Source organism: Mandrillus leucophaeus, unplaced genomic scaffold (assembly GCF_000951045.1).
Source record: "Mandrillus leucophaeus isolate KB7577 unplaced genomic scaffold, Mleu.le_1.0 Scaffold52, whole genome shotgun sequence".
NCBI lineage: Eukaryota > Metazoa > Chordata > Mammalia > Primates > Cercopithecidae > Mandrillus > Mandrillus leucophaeus.
Window position 1 is genome coordinate 1,709,028 of NW_012105586.1, and position 22,024 is coordinate 1,731,051.

The following is a 22,024-nucleotide window of genomic DNA, read 5'->3' on the forward strand; positions in this document are numbered from 1 at the left end:
CACAGACACACTCACAGAGACACACACAGACACACACAGAAACACACTCAGACACCCACAGACACACATTCACTGAGACACAGAGACACACACACTCTCGCACACAGAGACACGCAGACACATACATTCACACAGAGGCACCCACAGACATACACACACACACTCACAGAGACACACTCAGACACACAGAGACACAGACACACTCAGACGCACACAGACACACACACTCATAGAGACACCCACAGACACACGGAGAGACACACACACTCACAGATACACTCCTAGAGGCCCACACAGACACAGACACACACAGAGACATACTACAGAAACCCACTTACAAAAACACACAGAGCCTGGCTCAGCGATGCTCAGCAGGGCATGCGCACAGCAGCCAGAGCCTCACCTCCGTCTGAGACCGAAGCCTTGCCCCGTGAAAGCTGCTCCTCACCCAAGGCCCAGCCAGGACGGTGCTGATGCTCTGGGGCACCCAGGTTTCCCTGACTCTTGGCCCAGGTGGACTTGACTGGAAGGTTCTGGGGCCCTAAATGGCTTAGCCAAGGGGATGGGTGGTCTCTCCTCTTAGAGACGTTAAACCACCTCCCTTCCCCGTCCACCTGTGTGCCTGAACTGTCATTCATTCATTCATTCAACAAACATAATGTGCTATGCCGGGCACTGGGATGTGAACGGGATAGAATTGGGGCCCAGGGGTTGGGGCTGAGGAGGCAGAAAGGCAAACCTATCATGTTGCCAGGGAAAGGTGAGGCCGGTTCCCCAGCCCACCTGGAGCGCCCTCAACAGACTCTTAAAAGGAAACAGCCAAGTCTTAGGGCCCTGCCTTGGGGGCTTCCTGACCCACGGAAGACAGTGGGACACAGCCTTCTTTCCTTCTCCCTCAGCCCTGCTCCACCTCCTCTCCAGGGTGGTCTTCCAGCCTGGCTGACAGCGCTGGGTTGACCACTTGTCTCCACGGACATCTGAACCCTATACCCTCCCACAAGACCCCAGCTTTAAGCTTTCCTCTCTGTCAACTTGCCCAGCAATTCTTAGGGCCCCCAGAGGCACCTCTCCCTGCCTCAGCCAGACCCCAGGGGACTGTGCAAGCCCCATGGTCCTGTTACATGTATGAGCCAGAGGTAGGATGTGGTTAGGCAGGGACCAGAACAGAAGAATAGAAACCAAGGATTACCTCCCACTCAGGCTGACATACTCAGAAACCAGATGGATGGATGGGTGCAGTGGGGCTGGTGGGCAGGGGGATGGATGAATGGATAGCTGAATGGAGTTGGGTAGGTAAGTAAATGGATGGATGGATGCACGGATGGATGAAGTGGGGTAGGTGAGCAGATGGTTGGATAGATGGAGTAGGGTAGATGAGGGATGGATGGGTGGGTGGATGGGTGGATGGATGGATGGATGGATGGATGGATGGATGGATGGAGTGGGGTGAGTGAGTGCATGGATGGATGGAGTAGGATAGGCGAGTGGGTGGATGGATGGATGGATGGGTGGATGGATGGATGGATGGGTGGATGGATGGATGGATGGGTGGATGGAGTGAGGTAGGTGACTGGATAGATTAATGGAATGGGGGAGGTGAGTGGATGGGTAGATGGAGTTGGGTAGGTGAGTGGGTACAATGGGGTAGGGGATGGATGGATGGACGGATGGATGGATGGAGTGGGGTGGTGGGTGAGTGGATGGGTGGATGCATGGGTGGATGGAGTCGGGTAGATGAGAGATGGATGGAGGGATGGATGGATGGATGGATGGATGGGTGAATGGATGGAATGGGGTGGGTGAGTGCATGGATGGATGGAGTAGGGTAGGTGAGTGGATGAATGTATGAATGGATGGATGGAGTGGGGTGAGTGAGTGGATGGGTGGATGGATGGATGGATGCATGGATGGATTCACTAGGGTAGATGAGGGATGGATGGATGGATGGGTGGATGGAGTTGGGTAGGTGAGTGGGTACAGTGGGGTAGGTGATGGATGGATGGATGGATGAATGGGTGGATGGATGGATGGATGGATGGAGTGGGGTAGGTGAGTGGATAGATTAATGGAATGGGATAGATGAGTGGATGGGTGGATGGAGTTGGGTAGGTGAGTGGGTACAGTGGGGTAGGTGATGGATGGATGGATGGATGGATGGATGGATGGATGGATGGATGGAGTGGGGTAGGTAGATGGTGGGTGGATGGATGGACCGGTGAATGGGAGAGTGGACAGATGGACAGATAGATGAATGGGTGGCCGTATAGACAGGATGATAAGGGAGGAAGAAAGGAAACCTGGATGACAGTGGCTGCAAGGCGAGGGGGGTGGAGGAGGCCTACACCAAATTGCCTTCCTGGAGCAAATGCTTGTCTTTTTTCTTTCCCATGAACTGAACCTCCCAGCTTCTCCTGGAGGAACACATTCTGGTTTTAGCTCAACAGACAAGAAAATGTCCCTTGGAGCCTGTTTAATTGTAGTCCATCTGCCTTTGAAGGACTTATATGGTCATGGATAGGAACTGATGGTACCCACTTGCTAAGCCCTTCCTATATTTCAAGACCTTAATTAAAATAAAGTGGCTAGACTAAGTGGGGTTTTCGAACTGGGTTTTAGAGAACACTTGTTTTTTTGTAAAATATTTTGAAAGTTTTTAAAACTCTAATTTAAAAAATTGATTCCTTTGGAGACCACTGGAATTTCTGAGAGCCGCCAGCTAGGCCTGTTTTGTGCCCTCTCTGCTTAAGTGACAATTCTGAGATTTCAAGGTGAGCAGTGGATAAATGGTTACCATTGGCAACTCCTTATCAATGCGACTTTTCTCTATACCATGTAACAAAGCAAAATAGAGAAGTCAGCTGGATCTGGGTCTGATGGGATTGGAGCTTCCATCTGTAACCCCCAGTTTGAAGCATTTGCCTCCCCAAAGCAGCCATTTTGTTCTCATTAGCAGCCTTTAGAGTAAGGAAATATTATGGAGTCAGGTGTATCATTTATTCCTTTTCTTGATTTCACACATTGGGGTTTCCATGTTGGATTTTTTTTTTAAAGGGGGAATTTCATTGATAGTCTTAAATAAAAGAGAAAAGAAAAGAAACAAAAATAGAAACCCACCGGACGAATTCCCAAGAACCCTTTCGGCTCTTCCTGTCTCTGCTTCTGTCCTGTGGGTGGTGTTCAGCCCCCTGGCTTCCTCCCTCTGTGCTGGTGAAACTGGTTCTTAGTTAGGGCTCTTGGTCCCCCTGTCATCCGACTCCAGGCCCTTTTACCAACAGAGGCCTCACTGGCCCCAGTGACATGTCGTGGGGAGGTGTGTCGTCCTCCGTTAGGTCAACGTTAAGAATTAGCCAGGCTTCCCTTCTGAGCCTTTTATGAGCTGGCCATTCATAAATTTGCCCAAACCCTCAGTGGTCCTGCCAAGGTCACCTTCTGGCGTAATGAGTCCATGTTTATTACCTGCCGGGTGAGGCCATGCTTCCTTCTCAGTGGCAGCCTTGTCACTGCCCTTCCAGGACTTCCTTAGGGGAGTGACTGCAGCTGGATGGGAGGCTCGGCTTAGCTCCTGTGAACCTTGAGGCTGGAATGGTCCTGTCTGTACTACCAGCTGGTGTTAATAATCCTGGCTCTAGACCTAATTGGTGAAGCCAGCTGATTCCTAATGGAGAGCATTCTGGAACATTGTGCACAAAGAGCTCTGCTATTGCCTCTACATTTGCAGGAAATGAACTGGGCTGGTAGGAGGCGGCCTGCTGAAAGTTATATACAAGAAAAACTTCCTAAATACACATTAATAGACTAATCAGAAGTGGGCTCAGAAACTACTGGTTCACTTAAGAGTAGACCATATGCCTTTAAAAAGTTATATTGTTGGCTGGGGGCAGTGGCTCGCACATGTAATTTCTAGCACTTGAGAGGCCGAGGTGGGAGGATTGCTCGAACCCAGGAGTTCAAGGCCAGCCTGGGCAACATAAGAACACCCCTACTCTACAAAATTTTTTTTTAAAAATTAGCCAGGTATGGTAGCATGCACCTGTGGTCCCAGCCACTCCGGAGGCTGAGGTGGGAGGATCTCTTGAGCCCAGAAGTTTGAGGTTGCTATGAGATATGATGGCACTACTGTGCTCTAGCCTGAGAACAAGATCCTGCCTCAGAAAAAGCCAAAAGTTATATTATTAATCTATGTTGTAGTCTTTATCTTTGGGTGGAACCAGGGAGGCCAGTCGTTTCACGACAAATCACTTTAAATACTGAATTTCTGGTGGCAATTTTTGCATCCCTGTGGCTTGCTTAATGACCATTTGTTCTGCGTTGTTATTCTCTTCTTCCAGATTGTTCTCTGGGGCCGGACTGAGAAATGCCTGAAGGAGACGACGGAGGAGATCCGGCAGATGGGCACTGAGTGCCATTACTTCATCTGCGATGTGGGCAACCGGGAGGAGGTGTACCAGACGGCCAAGGCTGTCCGAGAGAAGGTCTGTAGCCTGGGAGGGTCTGTTCCTAACACAGCTGACCACAGGCTAATTCCGGGCAAAGAGAACATTCTCATGTGGCCTGGAAGAGAGCTCTGCTTATGGCAGAATGGCTTTGTCCAGGGCACCTTTGGGCGCTCTCCCATGAAGCTGGCCCTAGTTACATAGACAGGGATTAGGGTTGATTACGTAACAGGCATAATCATCTGTTGTTGCCTTGGAAATGTAGACCGTGTGGGTTTCTCTCCAGGACTGTGGCGGGGCAAATGTCCCATTGGCCTCTGGGAAAATCCTTCTCCTGACTCCAGTCATCTGTTTGGACTAAATATATCAGTGAACTCCAAGAGAGGGAAACCCACCCTGAGTGTTTGGCACATGGTAATGTTAACTGTTTTTATGTCACAGTAACCTCATTTATTATAAATATGCTATGTGCCAGGTACAGTGTGTGCCGTAAATTATTTCTCCTCCTCAGAACAGTCCTGGTGTGGCATTAGCCCCATCTCACAAATCAAGACTGGTGCTCAGAGAGGCAGTTCCCTTCCCCAGGCCCTGTGGCTGGTGGTGGTGGGCCAGGTGGCTGCTGGGCCTCTGTGTATGCAGGATAACTGGAACTGGGCTGGCAGGAAGTAGCCTGCAGGAAGGAATATCTAAGAAAAACTGGTAAATAACACATCAATTGATTGATCATAAATGGACTCAGAAATTACTCGTTCACTTACGAGTAGGCCATATCCCTTTTAAAAAGTATACTGGGCCGGGTGCGGTGGCTCACACCTGTAATCCCAGCATTTTGGGAAACTGTGGCAGACGGATCACTTGAGGTCAGAAGATCAAGACTAGCCTGGCCAACATGGTGAAATCCCATCTCTACTAAAAATATAAAAATTAGCCAGGCACGGTGGCAGGAGCCTGTAATCCCGGCTATTTGGGAGGCAGAGTTGGCAGTGAGCCGAGATGGCGCCACTGCACTCCAGCCTGGACAACAGAGTGAGACTCCACCTCAAAAACAAATAAGCAAACAAACAAACAAAAAACGTATATTGTTGGCCCTGGGCTGGCTGCCCTCATGGCCCCATGGCCCCCTCTTGCCTGCAGGTGGGTGACATCACCATCCTGGTGAACAATGCCGCCGTGGTCCACGGGAAGAGCCTAATGGACAGTGACGACGATGCCCTCCTCAAGTCCCAACACATCAACACCCTGGGCCAGTTCTGGGTAAGGGCTGTCCCAGGCCAGAGCCAGCCCCCGGTGTGCAGGGAGCCCAGGCAGGATGGAGGGGAGGGGATGCTTGCCAGGGCTTGGGCTCAGGCCAGCAGGGATGTCCACGAACAAGGTGGCCAGACAAGACGAATGACCGGCTCCAGGACGCATCAGACTTTGTGAAATACGCTCGCTGTCCCGGGGCCGGGAGCCCTCAGCCCTCTCCCTCGCGGGAAAGCTCGGGTACTAGAGCATCGTGTGTGTCCAGGGTGGGCTGTTCTCCCCAAAAAAGAGGTGGAGGGGTTGTCAGAGCTGCGGCTGCTCCACCCTGACACTCCATCCGCCCTCAGACCACCAAGGCCTTCCTGCCGCGTATGCTGGAGCTGCAGAACGGCCACATCGTGTGCCTCAACTCCGTGCTGGCACTGTCTGCCATCCCCGGTGCCATCGACTACTGCACATCCAAAGCGTCAGCCTTCGCCTTCATGGAGAGCCTGACCCTGGGGCTGCTGGACTGTCCGGGAGTCAGCGCCACCACAGTGCTGCCCTTCCACACCAGCACCGAGATGTTCCAGGGCATGAGAGTCAGGTCAGTGAGCAGGGGACCCACCTCCCCAAGCCATGTTCAGTCAGCCGACTGCAGAAAGAGCTCTGATATAAAAATCAGGCTAGGGCCGGGCGCGGTGGCTCACGCCTATAATCCCAGCACTTTGGGAGGCCGAGGCGGGTGGATCATGATGTCAGAAGATCGAGACCATCCTGGCTAACACGGTGAAACCCCATCTCTACTAAAAATGCAAAAAATTAGCCGGGCGTGGTGGCAGGCACCTGTGGTCCCAGCTACTTGGGAGGCTGAGGCAGGAGAATGGCGTGAACCTGGGAGGCGGAGCTTGTAGTGAGCTGAGATCACGCCACTGCACTCCAGCCTGGGCGACTGAGCGAGACTCCGTCTCAAAAAAAAGGAAATCAGGCTAGGCATGATGGCTCATACCTATAATCCTATTACTTTGGGAGGCCAAGGCAGGCGGATCGCCTAAGCCCAGCAGTTTGAGACCAGCCTGGGAAACATGGAGAAACCCTGTGTCTACAAAAAAAAAAAAATTAGCTGAGCATGGTGGTGCACACCCAGCTATTCGGGAGGCTGAGGTGGGAGGATCGATTGTTTGAGCCCAGGAAGTTGAGGCTGCAAGTGAGCTGTGATTGTGCGACTGCACTCCAGCCTGGGAGACAGAGTGAGACCCTGTCTCAAACCAAAAAGTCACCAAGGAGCCTCTCCCCTCTGCTTGACGCTGTCTTACCTGGTTCTCAGTCTGCAAGGCAGTGATGCCACAATGGGGAGGGTCCTGCTGCCTGGTTCAGGGAGCTTGTATGAAACTACTAGAGCTATAGGCATGCAGCGGGATGTGCCCAAAGGTCAAAAGAGGGAGACGCACCTCCACAGCCATCGTGCGGGGCGAAGGGAGCTGGAGACGTAGGGTGCATTCCACCTGGTTCCACCTGTGTGAAGTTCCAAAACAGGCGAAACTGGGTTGGGGTGATGGAAGTCAGACCCGTGGCTGCCCCTGGAGGGCTGGGGGTATAACCTGGGAGGGAGGCGGAGGGAACTGTCAAGACTTTCAGAAATGTTCTCTCTTCTTGATCTCAGCAGTCATTAAATACGTGAAAGTTAATCAAACTGTCTGCTTAAGATTTATACCTTTTGTTGTATGCAAATTATAGCTCAATTTATTTATCTGTTTATTTATTTATTTTTTGAGACGCAGTCTCGATCTCTCACCCAGGCTGGAGTGCAGTGGCGCGATCTCGGCTCACTGCAACCTGCACCTCCTGGGTTCAAGTGATTCTCCTGCCTCAGCCTCCCGAGTAGCTAGGATTACAGGCGTGCGCTCGCACCCAGCTAATTGTTGTATTTTTAATAGAGACGGGTTTCATTGTGTTGGCCAGGCTGGTCTCAAACTCCCGACCTCAGGTGATCTGTCCGCCTCGGCCTCCCAAAGTGCTGGGATGACAGGCGTGAGCCACCATGCCTGGTCATAGCTCAATTTAAAATAAGCAATAGGGAGGTCCCACCACTCCTCCTCCAGACCAGTTAAGTCAAGGGGAACGGGGGCCACTGGTCTAGAGCTCATGCCACCTGGGGTGGTGACTCCCTCATAGCTGTGATGCACTCTGTGACATTGGGTCCCATTAGTTACTGCTCTGGCTGATCTGTAAGATGGGGTGACATGAATGTCTCCGTCATAAGTTCTGCGGTGAGGACAAAATGGAATCTGGCAGGGAACACCATATGTGGTACATTTTAAGTACCCAACAAACAGCGCTTTAATGATGTGCAGTCATGTAGGGGCATGAGGTCATCGATGAATGAAAACCGGGAATTACTCAAATACCATTCTCCCTGGTTTTTTGCAATCCGGCCTACAGTGCTTCACCTTCTGAATTATACACTTCAGCTGCTTCCAAAAATGAGGATGACATCGAAGGGTCAGGATGAGAATTCAGTGAGACCGTTTAGTGTAGTGCATGCCACATAGGAGTCACTCATTCCACCTTATAGTTACTATTAATAGGGACAGTGCAGTACTGGTTGTCGAGAATCAAAAGTACTGGGCTTGGTGGCTCATGACTGTGATCCCAGCACTTTGGGAGGCTGAGGCAGGAGGATTGCTTGAGCCCAGGGAATTAGAAATAATAAATGTAACACATCTAGTGCAAAGCCCAGATACTAGATGCTCAATAAGGAGCTGCTGCTTTTATTATTTTTACTAACAATAAACATCTTCATAAATGCATGTTATTAATTTTCCTAGCAGACTACCTGGTTTGCGTGCAAATTGTCATCAATTCTGAATTTCGAGGAGTCTAGACTAATGGCTACTGATGTTTCCTGTTGGCTTTTTCCCTCCCATGGGTTTTGGTTTGGTTTCTTTTCATCTGAGTATACAGAAGGTGCTCAACAAATGTGTAGTGCATCAGTGGCAGTCTGCAGTGGTTTTTTTTTGCTTTTTTTTTTGAGACAGAGTCTTGCTCCGTTGCCCAGGCTGGAGTGCAGTGGCGTGATCTGGGCTCACTGCAAGCTCCGCCTCCCAGGTTCACGCCATTCACCTGCCTCAGCCTCCCAAGTAGTTGGGACTACAGGCGCCCGCCACCACGCCCGGCTAATTTTTTGTATTTTTAGTAGAGACAGTGTTTCACCATGTTAGCCACGATGGTCTCAATCTCCTGACTTCGTGATTCGTCCGCCTCGGCCTCCCAAAGTGCTGGGATTACAGGCGTGAGCCACCACACCCAGCCGGCAGTCTGCAGTTCTAACTGGGTGTCCTGAGCACAGGAGCAAGCAGGACATTGCAGACATCAAGTTTGTGTGTCTATTTCACCTTCTAGTATAGTTTCCTTTCTATCACTTCAAGAAGGAAATTCAAGGTTTTCCTGCCACATTTTTTCAGAGTGTGAACCCAAACTGCTTGGGGTCAAATCCCAGCTCTGTGTGACCTTGGCCAAGTTACTTGACTTTTCTCTGCTTCAGTTTCCTTACCTCTAAAAAGGGATTCATAATAATAGTATCCCCAGCTGGGCACGGTGGCTCACGCCTGTAATCCCAGCACTTTGGGAGACCAAGGCGGGCAGGTCACCTGAGGTCAGGAGTTCAAGACCAGCCTGGCCAACATGGTGAAACCCTCTCTCTACTAAAAATACAAAAATTAGCCAGGCATGGTGGTGGGTGCCTGTAATCCCAGCTACTCAGGAGGCTGAGGCAGGAGAATCACTTGAACCCGGGAGGCAGAGGTTGCAGTGAGCCGAGATCGCACCACTGCACTCCAGCCTGGGTGACAGAGCAAGACTCCGTCTCAAAAATGAATAACAATAATACTAATAATAGTATTCCCTTTTCATGGGTTAGATGAGCTCCCGTGCGTGAACCATCTGGCCATGCCTGGGAAGTAGCGAGCACTAGGTGAATCTTAGCGATCTATGGTTGTGCAGGGAAGCCCCGAGGGCTCGGCCAGAAGAGTAGTACAAGGAAGATGGGCACCAACTCCCATTTCCTAAAAGAATAACAAACGGATGAAAGCATTGGTTTCCTCCTACAACCATGCTTAGCAGCTTCCCAGGGTTAAATGGGTTAAATGTGAAGACATGTTTAGGACAAAATGGATGATTTTCCCAGCAGGACTGGCCATGTCAATGGATGTTGTGGTTTATAAATTGCTATTTATTGAGCCTCTTTTTTTCTTTTCTTTTCTTTTTTCTTTTTTTGAGATGAAGTCTTGCTCTGTCTCCCTGGCTGGAGTGCAGTGGTGTGATCTTGGCTCACTGCAACCTCCGCCTCCCAGGTTCAAGCAATTCTTGTGTGTCAACCTCTCGAGTAGCTGGGATTACAGGTGCCTGCCTCCATGCCCGGCTAATTTTTGTATTTTTAGTAGAGACAGTGTTTCACCATGTTGCCCAGGCTGGTCTCGAACTCCTGGCCTCAAGTGATCCACCTGCCTCATCCTCCCAAAGTGCTGGGATTACATGCATGAGCCACCGCGCCTGGCCAATTGAGCCTCTTTGATGTACCAGCCATAGAACCAACCGGAGCCACCAAACACTTTACAACTACCGCTGTATTTGGCCCTCACAGCAACCCTGCAAGAGAGCTTGTATTCCCATTTTACAGATGAGGGAACTGAGGCTCAGAAGCAGAGTTACCTGCTCAAGTCCACACAGCTTGGAGCTGGCTAGCTGAGAATGCTTCTTCCGCGAATTTGCACTGCTTCCATGGGAGTTAAGAGCTGTGCCAGTTCCCCGTGTCCCCATTCCACCCACCGTGGAGAGGAAGGAGAAAATCCTGTGCACAGACATGCTTGAGGCCTCCTCTGTCGGCTTCCCTGGCAGGGGTCTTACCAAGAAGGATTCCCCTCAAGCCCATGGACTTTGGTCTGTCCATCCTGCCTTCCCTTTCCCAAGAGACAGGACAGGCCACAGGTGGAAGCCAGAGAATCCAGACTGCCCACGACACCTGTAGGACTCCAGTATCAGGGAGCTGCCTCAACACGTTCATCTCTGCAGAACCGCAGAGACTGGCCCCTCTTGACCACAGGACTGTGGGCCTCAGAATCACCATCATGGCCAAGCGTGGTAGCTGGGTTCACACCAGTAATCCCAGTGCTTTGGGAGGCTGAGGCAGGGGAATTACTTCAGCCCAGGAGTTGCCAGCCTGGGCAACATGGCAAAACCCCATCTCTACAAAAAAATATAAAAATTATCTGGGCATGGTGTGTGTACCTGTAGTCCCAGCTACTCGGGTGGCTGAGACGGGAGGATCACTTGAGCCCAGAGAGGTCGAGGCTGCAGTGAGCTGTGATCGCGTCACTGCACTCCAGCCTGGGCAACAAAGTGAGACCCTGGACTCAAAAATAAAAAATAAAAAACGAATCACCATCATGTTGACAAAGGAATTACAGGGCAGGGGGTAAGATCCATGTGCCCTCTGAGGCCAAGCCCCTGCTGGGAGTCCAAGGGCTGCCTGTTGCTCAGGAATGACATGAAACCCAGGTGATTCATCACCCTTAATCTTCCTGGTGCCAAAGCGGATCACAAGCTCTTTGTGGGATTGGGGTCAGAGCCAGCAACATGAGCCCTGCACCTAAAGATCCAGCAGGGGCAGGAAGAGCAGTGAGCCAAGGTGATAGAGCATTGGCCTGGTTTGAATCCTTAACGCCCTACTGACTCAATAGAGCCTCAGTTTCCTTATCTGTAAATCGGGAGAATAATTTGTGCTTGAGTCTGGCAGCTAGGCAACATCATCATTGTTTGGGTCTAGGGTTAGATGCTTCTGAATAGTCATGTGAGGCCCCTGATGTTTGCTATGCAATCATTCATTCATTCATTTTGAGATCCCACGGAAAGCACCGTGCAAATGTTTGAATCAATGAATCAATGAATGAGTTAGTGAACCAGCAAGCTGAGCCGAAGCCATCGCTAGCCGAGCCCCTGCCTCCAGACAGAATGAGCAGGACACATTTGGGAAGCAGCAAGTTGTCCACGTGTTCAGTCCTTCAAGTATTTACTGAGCTCCTGCTCTGTATCAGACGCTGCACTAGTTGCGGGGGTTGCAGGGGAATAGGACCGACCAGGCCTCCACCCTCATGGAACTCAATCGTCTGATGGGGGAGACAGGCCACCGACAAGGAAACACCCCAACAAGCAAGGCCTTCCTAGGTGGGGTGAACGCAGTCAAGGAAATTAGCAGGGAACGAGATCAGAGGTTGCTTTGGGTGGACTGGCCTGAGATGTCTCCCAAAGGAGGAGCTGGGAGGAGAGAGCCAGGCCGTCGAGAGAGCTGGCACAAAGCCCTGATCTGAGAGTGTGATGTGACAAGAACAGAGATGGGCCTGTCCTGAAGGAGCAGAGTGTAGGGAAGAGGACTCAGAAGGACAGCCAGGGCCCGGATTGTGCAGGGCTGTGGAGAGGCCAAGCCCTAGGACACTGGGAGCCCTTGGAGGACATGGGAGAATGAGTCCCCGGTGGGTGGGCTAGAAGTCCTTGACTCAAGAAGAGACCCCTGTGTACCTGGAGGAGTGAGGGAATATGGCACCTGGATGAGTGTGGGGTAGAGGGAGTACTCCAAGCAGGCCTCGAGTCTCAGACAGGAAAGGCCAAAGGGTGATCCAGACATGTCAGTCTCATAGAAGCTTCCAGCTAAGCACATGCCTCTCCAGGAGAAACCCACTGTGTCTCTTCCTGTGTTCAGGTTTCCCAACCTCTTTCCCCCACTGAAGCCGGAGACAGTGGCCCGGAGGACAGTGGAAGCTGTGCAGCTCAACCAGGCCCTCCTCCTCCTCCCATGGACGATGCATGCCCTCGTTATCTTAAAAAGGTATGGGGCTGGGAGAGAACACTCTGGGTCAGTACATATGTGATCGATTAGTCATGTCTGCTGTGGGCATGAGCATGAGGAGTGGTGGCACATTTGCCGTTGATGTGCTGTACTTACCATGGGGCAGCAGTTCTCAAACTTGTTAGTCACAGGGCCCCTTAGAGTTTTAAAAAGTATGGAGGAACCCAAAGAGCTTTTGTTAATGTGAGTTGTAGCTATCACTATTTACTATATTAGAAATTAAAAGCCAGGGCTGGGCGCAGTGGCTCACGCCTGTAATTCCAGCACTTTGGGAGGCCGAGGCAGGTGGATCATGAGGTCAGGAGATAGAGACCATCCTGGCTAAAATGGTGAAACCCCATCTGTACTAAAAATACAAAAAGAAATTAACTGGGCATGGTGGCGGGCGCCTGTAGTCCCAGCTACTCGGAAGTCTCAGGCAGGAGAATGGTGTGAACCCGGGAGGCGGAGCTTGCAGTGAGCCGAGATCACGCCACTGCACTCCAGCCTGTGCGCCACTACACTCCAGCCTGTGCGCCACTACACTCCAGCCTGGGCGACAGAGCTAGACTCCATCTCAAAAAAAAAAAAAGATACTAAAAGCCAGGAAAATGTTATAAGATGTATACATTTGTTTATAATATTTATTCATTTATAAATAGCCATAACGAACCCATTACATTAATATAAATATATTTTTATGACAACTAGTTATGTATTCTAAAACAAAATAAATGTAGTCAGGAGTGGCATTGTTTTACATCTTTGCAAATCTCTTTGTTTGGCTTAATTGAAGACAATTGGATTCCAGTATGTGCATCTGATTTCAATTTGTTGTGATATCTTGTGTCATATAGCCTCTGGAAAATTCTACCATTCACTAAGAGAATGAAAGTGAAAAGACAAATAACATCTTAGTATTATTACAGAAACAATTTGGCCAGGCATGGTGGCTCACGCCTGTAATCCCAGCACTTTGGGAGGCCGAGGCAGGCAGATCACCTGAGGTTGGGAGTTCGAGACCAGCCTGAGCAACATACAGACAGGTACAACAGTACCTGTCTGTACTAAAAATACAAAAAAATTAGCTGGGTGTGGTGGCGTGTGCCTGTAATCCCAGCTACTTGGGTGGCTGAGGCAGGAAAATCGCTTGAACCCAGGAGGCGGAGGTTGCAGTGAGCTGAGATCGTGCCACTGCACTCCAACCTGGGCAACAAGAATGAAACTCCGTCTCAAAAAAAAAAAAAAAAAAAGCAATTTGACCTCACAGACCCCTGAAGAGATCTCGGGTACCCCCAAGGGTTCCTGGACCTCACTTTGAGAATCACTGTTCTAGAGCCTATTGGACATAGCCCCTGCCCTCAGGAAGTTTACTGCTAGAGGGAACATGGGGATCTTGATGCCAAGGGCTCAGAATTCACAGAAGCGCCTTAGTACCAGTCAGGTGGGATGTAGTGGGACAGACCACTTTGGGGAGGTAGGCTTTATAAAGGAGAGACTCCTCCAGAATTTGCCTGGCAGCCTAGTCCTATTCCCCTAGAACTTTCCAGACTTTGTGCCGCAAACCCTTCCCATCCCAGTCCCACACTCAGTTTTCTTGGGCCTCTTAGTACAGCAGGAGATCCTTGTCCCTGGAGCCACAGGTGACCATGAGCTCTTGGCTCCCCTGGGGCTCTGGCCCCCACATGACTGAACCCCTCTGACCTGGAAGGCCTTTTCAGGAACGGAAGCCCCCAAGTGCCAGGCTGGCCCCTGCTCTCATGCGACATGCACTCCCAGGAGAGCCAAATTCTGCCCTGGCTGCCGGGACATGGCGAGTCCCAGCTAAGAGGCTGCTCCAACACACTCAGGGCACAGAAACCTCGCAACCGAGGGGCAAGCCCGATCAGCCTTCTCTTCCCCAAACTCAAAGCCCTTTCAGAGGCACAGGGAAGGGGGCACCCAGGGGCATCCAGTCCACGCATCGGCCTCCCTCAGTCCATCCTGACCTCGGGTCTGAGATGCTCCTCGGCCGTCTCTAGGAGCCCCTAGTTGATCAGGGGCTCAGGTCCTCACTGAGGCCAGGCTGCCACCCTCCACCTCAGGGGAGCTTCTTTGAAGCCTTCCAGAGCTTTCTAGAGAAAAGTTGGTCTAGAAAACCTCAGCGCTCTCCACAGTAAGCCCTCAGCCTTATTTTCCAACCTTCCCCACAACTACTTTTCAACAGGAAGGAGGAGCCACCCACCTCCCCGTTCTCTGAACTGCATCCCTCCTCACCTTCCCCAGGAGAAAGCAAGGCTCAACTCTAATGCCACCACCCCCAGGAAGCCTTCCAGATTGCTCCAGCTAGAAGTGAACCTTTTTCATCTTGTACTTAGAGTGGGCCAGGACCCTTCGGTTTGAGTCACCAGACAGCCTGAGGGCCCTCTCTATGCCAGGCCCATGCAAGGGGGATCAGAGATAAAATACCCGCCATGAAGGCCCCCACAGGCTTGACAAGTAAACGGGCAAGGACTACACCAGTGCTTGCTGGAGAAGCACCGGGGCTCCTGGTTGCACGAGGAGAAGCCTGAGGGTGAGCCCAGGACGCTTCCCCGGAGGATGTGACACCCAAATCCAATCTGATTCCTCAGATCCACACGATCATCTCTGTGGAATCGAGGGCAGTTGGGATTGAAGAATCTCTGAGCTGCCTGTGGGCCCAGGATGCTAAGAGCTTGGTTTTGAAAGTGTGTGTGTATGAAGGGAGAGAAGGTCAGCACTCCCCTTGACAAGGAACACACACAGGTTAAGCCATTGTCACCTACTTAGTGGCATCTAACCACCATTTATTTTTAATGGGTACAAAAAATAGACCGAATAAAAATAAGTCTTTGATAGCACAACAGGGTGACTATAGTTAATAGTAATTTACTTATACATTTAAAAATAACTAAAAAGGCCAGGTGCAGTGGTTCACGCCTAAAATCCCAGCACTTTGGGAGGCCGAGGTGGGCGAATCACCTGAGGTCAGGAGTTCAAAACCAGCCTGGCCAACATGACAAAACCCTGTCTCTACTAAAAATACAGAAATTAGGCAGGCATGGTGGTGCACGCCTGTAATTCCAGCTACTCGGGAGGCTGAGGCAGGAAAATCACTTGAACCCAGGAGGCAGAGGTTGCAGTGAGCCCAGATCGTGCCACTGCACTCCAGCCTGGGCGACAGAGTGAGACTGTCTCAAAAATAAATAAATAAATAAATAAATAAATAAACAAACAAACAAACATAAAAATAACTAAAAGTATAGTTGGATTATTTGTAACACAACAGATAAATGCTTGAGGTGATGGATACCCCATTTACATTGATGTAATTATATACATTTGCATGCCTGTGTCAAAGCATTTCATGTACCCCATAAATATTTATACCTACTGTGTACCCACAAAAATTAAAAATAAATAATGAACTCTGTTTCAGAATCTAGGAAAAAGATAAAAAATTTAAATTAAAAAAAGATTGCTCTTACCACCCACTCTCTGCCTTTTTAAAACATATATTTTAAAAAGAATTTGTGTGTGTGTGTGTGTGTGTGTGTGTGTGTGAGAGAGATAGAGTTTTACTCTTGTCGCCCAGGCTGGAGTGCAATGGCACGATCTCGGCTCACTGCAACCTCCGCCTCCCATGTCAAGCAATTCTCCTGCCTCAGTCTCCCGAGTAGCTGGGATTACAGGTGCCTACCACCATGCTCGGCTTTTTGTATTTTTAGTGGAGATGGGGTTTTGCCATGTTGGCCAGGCTGTTCTCGAACTCCTGAGATGATCCACCCACCTTGGCCTCCCAAATTACTGGGATTACAGGCGTGAGCTACCACGCCCGGCCTGGAAAGGATTTTTGAGACAGGGTCTGGCTCTGCCACCCAGGCTGGAATGCAGCAGTACAATCTCAGCTCACTTCAACCTCCGCCTCTTGGGTTCAAGCCATCCTCCCACCTCAGCCTCCCCAGTAGCTAGGACTATAGGCACATGCCACCATACCCAGCTAATTTTTGTATATTTTTGTAGAGACAGGGTTTCACCATGTTGCCCAGGCTGGTCTTGAATTCCTGGGCTCAAGCGATCTGCCCACCTCGGCCTCCCAAAGCGCTTGGATTACAGGCATGAGCCACCATGCCCAGGCTCCCACTGCCTTTTTAACAACTGCTTATCCACTTACTTGAAAGCTCTTCCCCTGGGGAGGGTGGGGGTTTGGGGAGAAACTGGTTGTGTGGCTTGGAGGGGGTGGGGAGTACTTTTAGGGACCAGCCCTCTGCTGCCCCATCTCACATGGCCACCAGCGACCGAGCCCCTGGATCCTGCCCCGCTGACCATCGCTGACCATCGCTGTTTTCTTTCCTTCCTCCCACTCCAGCATACTCCCACAGGCTGCACTTGAGGAGATCCACAAATTCTCAGGAACCTACACCTGTATGAACACTTTCAAAGGGCGGACATAGAGACAGGACGAAGACATGCCTGAGGAGTCACGGAGTTCGGGGGCCACAGCACCTGGGCACACACCCGAGCGCCTGTCCGTTGACACGCTTCTGCTGGGTGAGCAGGACAGCTCCTGTCCCCAGCGAAGAATCTGGCTGCCCCTGGGCCAGTCCCAGGACCTTTGCACAGGACTGATGGGCGTAACTGACCCCCACGGGGAGGCAGGAAGCCAGCCAGTAGCCACCTTGACACTTTTGTACATTTCCAGTTCCATAGAGTTTATCGTTCAATTGCTTCTCAAGTCTCACCAGCCTCAGCAGTGTGCATAGACCATTTCCAGGAGGGTCTGTCCCCAGATGCTCTGCCTCCCGTTCCAAAACCCACTCATCCTCAGCTTGCGCAAACTGGTTGAACGGCAAGAATGAAAAATAAAGAGAGATGGCTTTTGTGAGTTCCTTTGTTCAAATCTTTGGTGGGCAGTTGGGAGGGAGCCAGTCCCAACCACTAAACTCCATCCTTTGAGAGATAATTGGTCTGTTCAAGGTCCCCAACTGCCAAGGGTGGAGAGAAGGGGGCCGAAATCAGGAGACAAAGTGTAGCCCAGGCCTACGGGCAGAGAGAGGTGCCCGGTTTCTTGCCCACTCCGCCAGGCCCCTCCCAGCAGCCATGGGTTGAGGCCGCTTTTTCTCCCTGGTGTGACCTGTATGAACCAGTCTGCAGAGAGCTGGCCACAGCTGGAGATGCCCTCTGTCCTGCCACGGCACCACCAGCCCCCAGGCCATCAACTCAGGACAGCAAAACCAGTCTTTATGGAGCACCCACTGTCTACCCAGGGTGTGTGTGGTGCAGATAGGGGAATGTTGCTGAGAAGACTACCAGTACAAGAAGCCAATAATCTGGTTAGGAAAGGATCATAAGTCACCAGAAACGCAGTGACAACTCCTCACCATCAGGTCAGTGCTGAGGGGTGCTACAGACCGAGTCCCATTAATCACAGGGGCAGGGGGAGGTCTGGAGTGGCAGAAGAGATTGGCACAGGTTCCATCAATGGGGGCAAAGTCATGGCCAAAATGACCTAGTAGAGACGCCCCTGCTTCCCCCGGAGTGCACGCTTCCTGCTGCCACAAGCTTAGTAAACCTCACCTTGGACAGTGGGGAAGAGAGTGGGCCGTGTCGTTTCGTATGAAGTAGCCTCCATTCATACAGCTCTTGCAGGTGGATGCCAGGGTGGCAGGAGGGGAACAGGCAAGGTCCCCGGGAGGTGAAGGAGGTCACAGCCCTCTGACTCAACCCAGGAGCTTTCCCAAGAGTCACATAAAGTCTTAACCTACATGTAAACCTCAGGCTGAACCCTCCCAACTTAGAGAATATTAGACACAGGTCAGGTGATCATCAATCTGGTCTATGTGCAGAAATGCCAAGTCATAATTATAGCCATGCTTTTTTTCTTTTTTCTTTTTTTCAACATGGGATTTTGCTCTGTCTCCCAGGCTGGAGTGTGGAGTGGAGTGGCACAATCATGGCTCACTGCAGCCTCAACCTCCCGGGCTCAAACAATCCTCTACCTCAGCCTCCAGAGTAGCTGGGACTGCAGGTGCACGCCACCACGCCCAACTGTTTTCTTTTTCTTTTTCGTAGAGACAGGGGTCTTGCTCTGTTGTCCAGGCTGGTCTTGAACTCCTAGGCTCAAGCAATCCTCCTCCCTCAGCCTCCCAAACTGCTGGGATTACTGGTGTGAGCTACCACACCTGGCCTGTAGCCACTCTTGATTGAGTACCTAGAATGGAGGCTAGTCCCCAGGCATAACGTTTTAACTGTTCATTATCCATGCCACTTGGCAGCAGCTGAAGACCAAAAAAACACAACTCCGAGACTGCGCTGGAGACTTCCAACAGCCTTGATGTGGAGCAGCCAGAATGTGACGCCCCAGTTTCAGTGGCTTCCAACAATGAAGGTTTCTGCCTTATTATTGCTACTTGTCCTTCAAGAATAGCTACGGGTGTGCTCCGTGTCATCTTCGCTCTGAAACTCAAGCTGACCGGGGGCCTCAGGGAGGATGCCTTGTGGCACAGGGTAGACATACCTGGTGAACTGTGCACTGGCTCTTGAGGTTTCTGCCTGGAAACAACACCGTCACTTGTGCTCACCTTTCATTGGCCGGAGCAGGTCACGTGGTGGAGCCTGCTATTAACATAGCAGGAAATACAATCCTGCGTGGAGACGCAGTCCCTAGTTCTGAACCAGGCTGCCACGCCAGAGAAGAAGACATCATGAGCAAAAATTAAAATACAGGTTGAGGACAGAGGGAAGCAGATGGATGGCTTCCAACTGCAAGCCCAAGGACATAGTGACTTTTGGGAGGGCACAGAAGGTGCTAAGGAGAGCCCTAACGAGGCAACTGTCAGTGTTTACCTCACGCTAAACTTGTTTAGGATCTCACTCTGTTGCCCAGGCTAGAGTACAGTGGCACGATCATGGCCACTGCAACCTCCACCTCCCAGGCTCAAGCAGTTCTCCCATCTCAGCCTCCTTAGTAGCTGAGACTACAGGCATGCGCCACCACGCCTGGCTCACTTATTCACTTTTCGTAAAGATAGGATCTCACTATGTTGCCCAGGCTAGTCTGGAATTCCTGGCTCAAGCAATCCTTCTGCCTTGGCTTCCCAAAGGAAAGCTGGGAGTACAGGTGTGAGCCACTGCACCCGGCCCACACTAACCTTTTGAAGAGGTCCTCCTGGAATGTCCACACCCACCTATCGCCCCACCTGCAGTGTGTCTAGACACAAGTGAGCCCACAGGGCAGATGCCTCTCACTGGCTCTCGCAGGAAACAGATTGGGGATAAGCACGTCTCAGTGGGCAGGGATAAACGAGGAGGATGAAGTAGGGGTCTTGTGTTAGTCCCGATTTTTCTGACCATCCTTGAGCTGCAGACCCTCATGGTGTGGCCCCAGCCCAGCCTTTTGGAGAGGATTTGACTCCTGAAGTTTCCATGAAATTGCATTTAGCCTGCAGGCCAGGAGTGCAGCAAGGATCCCTGAAGTCTGATTGGACTCTGGGAGTTGCAAGCCCCGTCAGCCCTCCCCAGTTGCACTGAGAACCAATCACTGTGTTAGCAGAGTGGGACCCTGGCTTCTCAGAGCCCCAGGGACTTCTGACAGCAGGGCAGGGCCTGGTCCCACCCCACCCCCTCCCTCTCAGCCAGGAGCTTTCAGTCTTTTTCTGGATCTTTTCCCAGAGGAACCAAAAGAAAAAGCATTAGGCAGAATCCCAGGAGGCCCCATTCTGGTCCCTCTCCCAGATGGTTTGGCACTCAGAGAGCCTTGAGAGTGAGAGTGGAGAGCTAATTCTGTCCTTAGCTTGGCCATGCAAAGAAGAGTGACAAGTGCCAAACCCCTAAGGGGCAGGATGGGGCAGGCCAGCCCTGGGAAGAGGACTTGGGTCCTGGGAAATAACCTCGTTGCCATGCTTAGGGTTCCTCCCCATCCCCAAGGAAAACCAGATTGGAGGTAGGGATCCAGCCCAGGGAGGCACCAGATCCAAGCCCCATGCTGGCACCATTCCAGGGGCCTGGGCTATCTGGCCTGGTGAATGGTCAGGAATTGAGTCTGTGGCCACTTCCCCACTCCCAGGGGACAGAATGCTTTGACAAATGGACTTTCTTCCTTTTGAGCCAAACTGATGTCTGGGAGGGATCAAGGTGACAGAAAGCTCCTGGGCTGATCACACGGAGAGACTGCCTGATGAGACAGATAACCCTTGCCCCTGGGGACGTCCTAGTTCAGTGGGGATCGAAAAAGGAGCCATGTCACAAATACAGGAACTCCGCTGCCCCAGTCCTGATCAGCACAGAGGGAAGAAGATGGTTGTGGGTTGTGGACAAGGGGATCATCTATGGTGAGAAGCAACCCCCACCCACCACAGCACATCTGAGACTTCTGACCCTGAGGGGTCTTCTCTGATATTCAGGAGAGGCCTTCTAGGGGAAGCAGATCTGTGATAAGAAGCCAGAGGTCTATGCCTATGAAGAGGGCTTCTATATATGGGCACCCCTCACTTGAGGAAAAGCCAGGAGGTGACAAATGTCCCTTGTATTAGTTCATGCTCACACTGCTATAAAGAACTAGCCAAGACTGGGTAATTTGTAAAGAAAAGAGGTTTAATGGGCTCACGGTTCCACAGACTGTACAGGAAGCATGGCTGGGGAGGCCTCAGGAACCTTACCTTCGGGAATCATGGCAGAGGCAAAGGGGAAGTAATCACATCTTCACATGGCCAGCAGGAGAGAGACAGAAGGGGTGAGTGCCATATGCTTTTAAATAACCAGAGCTCATGAGAACTTACCCACTATCACAAGAATAGGGAGGGAGAAATCTGCCCTCGTGATTCAATCACCTCCCACCTGGTCCCTCCCCCAACATAGGGGATTACAATTCAACATGAGATTTGGGTGGGGACACAGAGCCAAAACACATAACTCCATCCCTGGCCTCTCCCAAATCTTATGTCTTTCTCATATTTCGAAACCAATTATGCCTTTCCAACAGTCCCCCAAAGTCTTAACTCATTCTAGCATTAACTCAAAAGTCCAAATCCAAAGTCTCATCTGAGACAAAGCAAGTCCCTTCTGCCTATGAGCCTGTAAATCAAAAACAAGTTAGTTACTTCCATGATACAATGGAGGTACAAGCATTGGGTAAATGCTCCCATTCCAAAGGGGATAAATGGGCCAAAATAAAGGGGCTACAGACCCCACGCAAGTCCAAAACCCAGTTGGGCAGTCATTAAATCTTAAAGGTTCAAAATAATCTCCTTTGACTCCATGTATCACATCCAGGCCACAATGACACAAGGAGCAGGCTCCCAAGGCCAGGCCTTGGGCAGCTCCACCCCTGGTGGCTCTGCAGAGTACAGGCCCAACAGCTGCTTCCACAGGCTGGTGTTGAGTGCCTATGGTTTTTCCAGGCACACAGTGAAAGCTGTTGGTGGATCTACCATTTTGGGGTCAGGAGGACAGTGGCCCTCTTCTCACAGCTCCACTAGGCAGTGCCCTAGTG

The 22,024-nt window shown here is 51.1% G+C and overlaps 1 protein-coding gene across 1 annotated transcript in view; it reads left to right on the plus strand.

Annotated features, from left to right (window-relative positions):
* Nucleotides 1-17,419, plus strand: part of DHRS3 (dehydrogenase/reductase (SDR family) member 3) — a 52,952-nt gene extending 35,533 nt beyond the window's left edge. Inside the window, exons 2-6 of the mRNA XM_011996565.1 lie at nucleotides 4,329-4,472; nucleotides 5,568-5,687; nucleotides 6,023-6,261; nucleotides 12,409-12,534; nucleotides 16,904-17,419. Coding sequence (XP_011851955.1) covers nucleotides 4,329-4,472; nucleotides 5,568-5,687; nucleotides 6,023-6,261; nucleotides 12,409-12,534; nucleotides 16,904-16,988 — 714 coding nt within the window. The 3' untranslated portion in view covers nucleotides 16,989-17,419. The remainder of the gene's footprint in view (nucleotides 1-4,328; nucleotides 4,473-5,567; nucleotides 5,688-6,022; nucleotides 6,262-12,408; nucleotides 12,535-16,903) is intronic.
* Nucleotides 17,420-22,024: the final 4,605 nt, after the last annotated feature.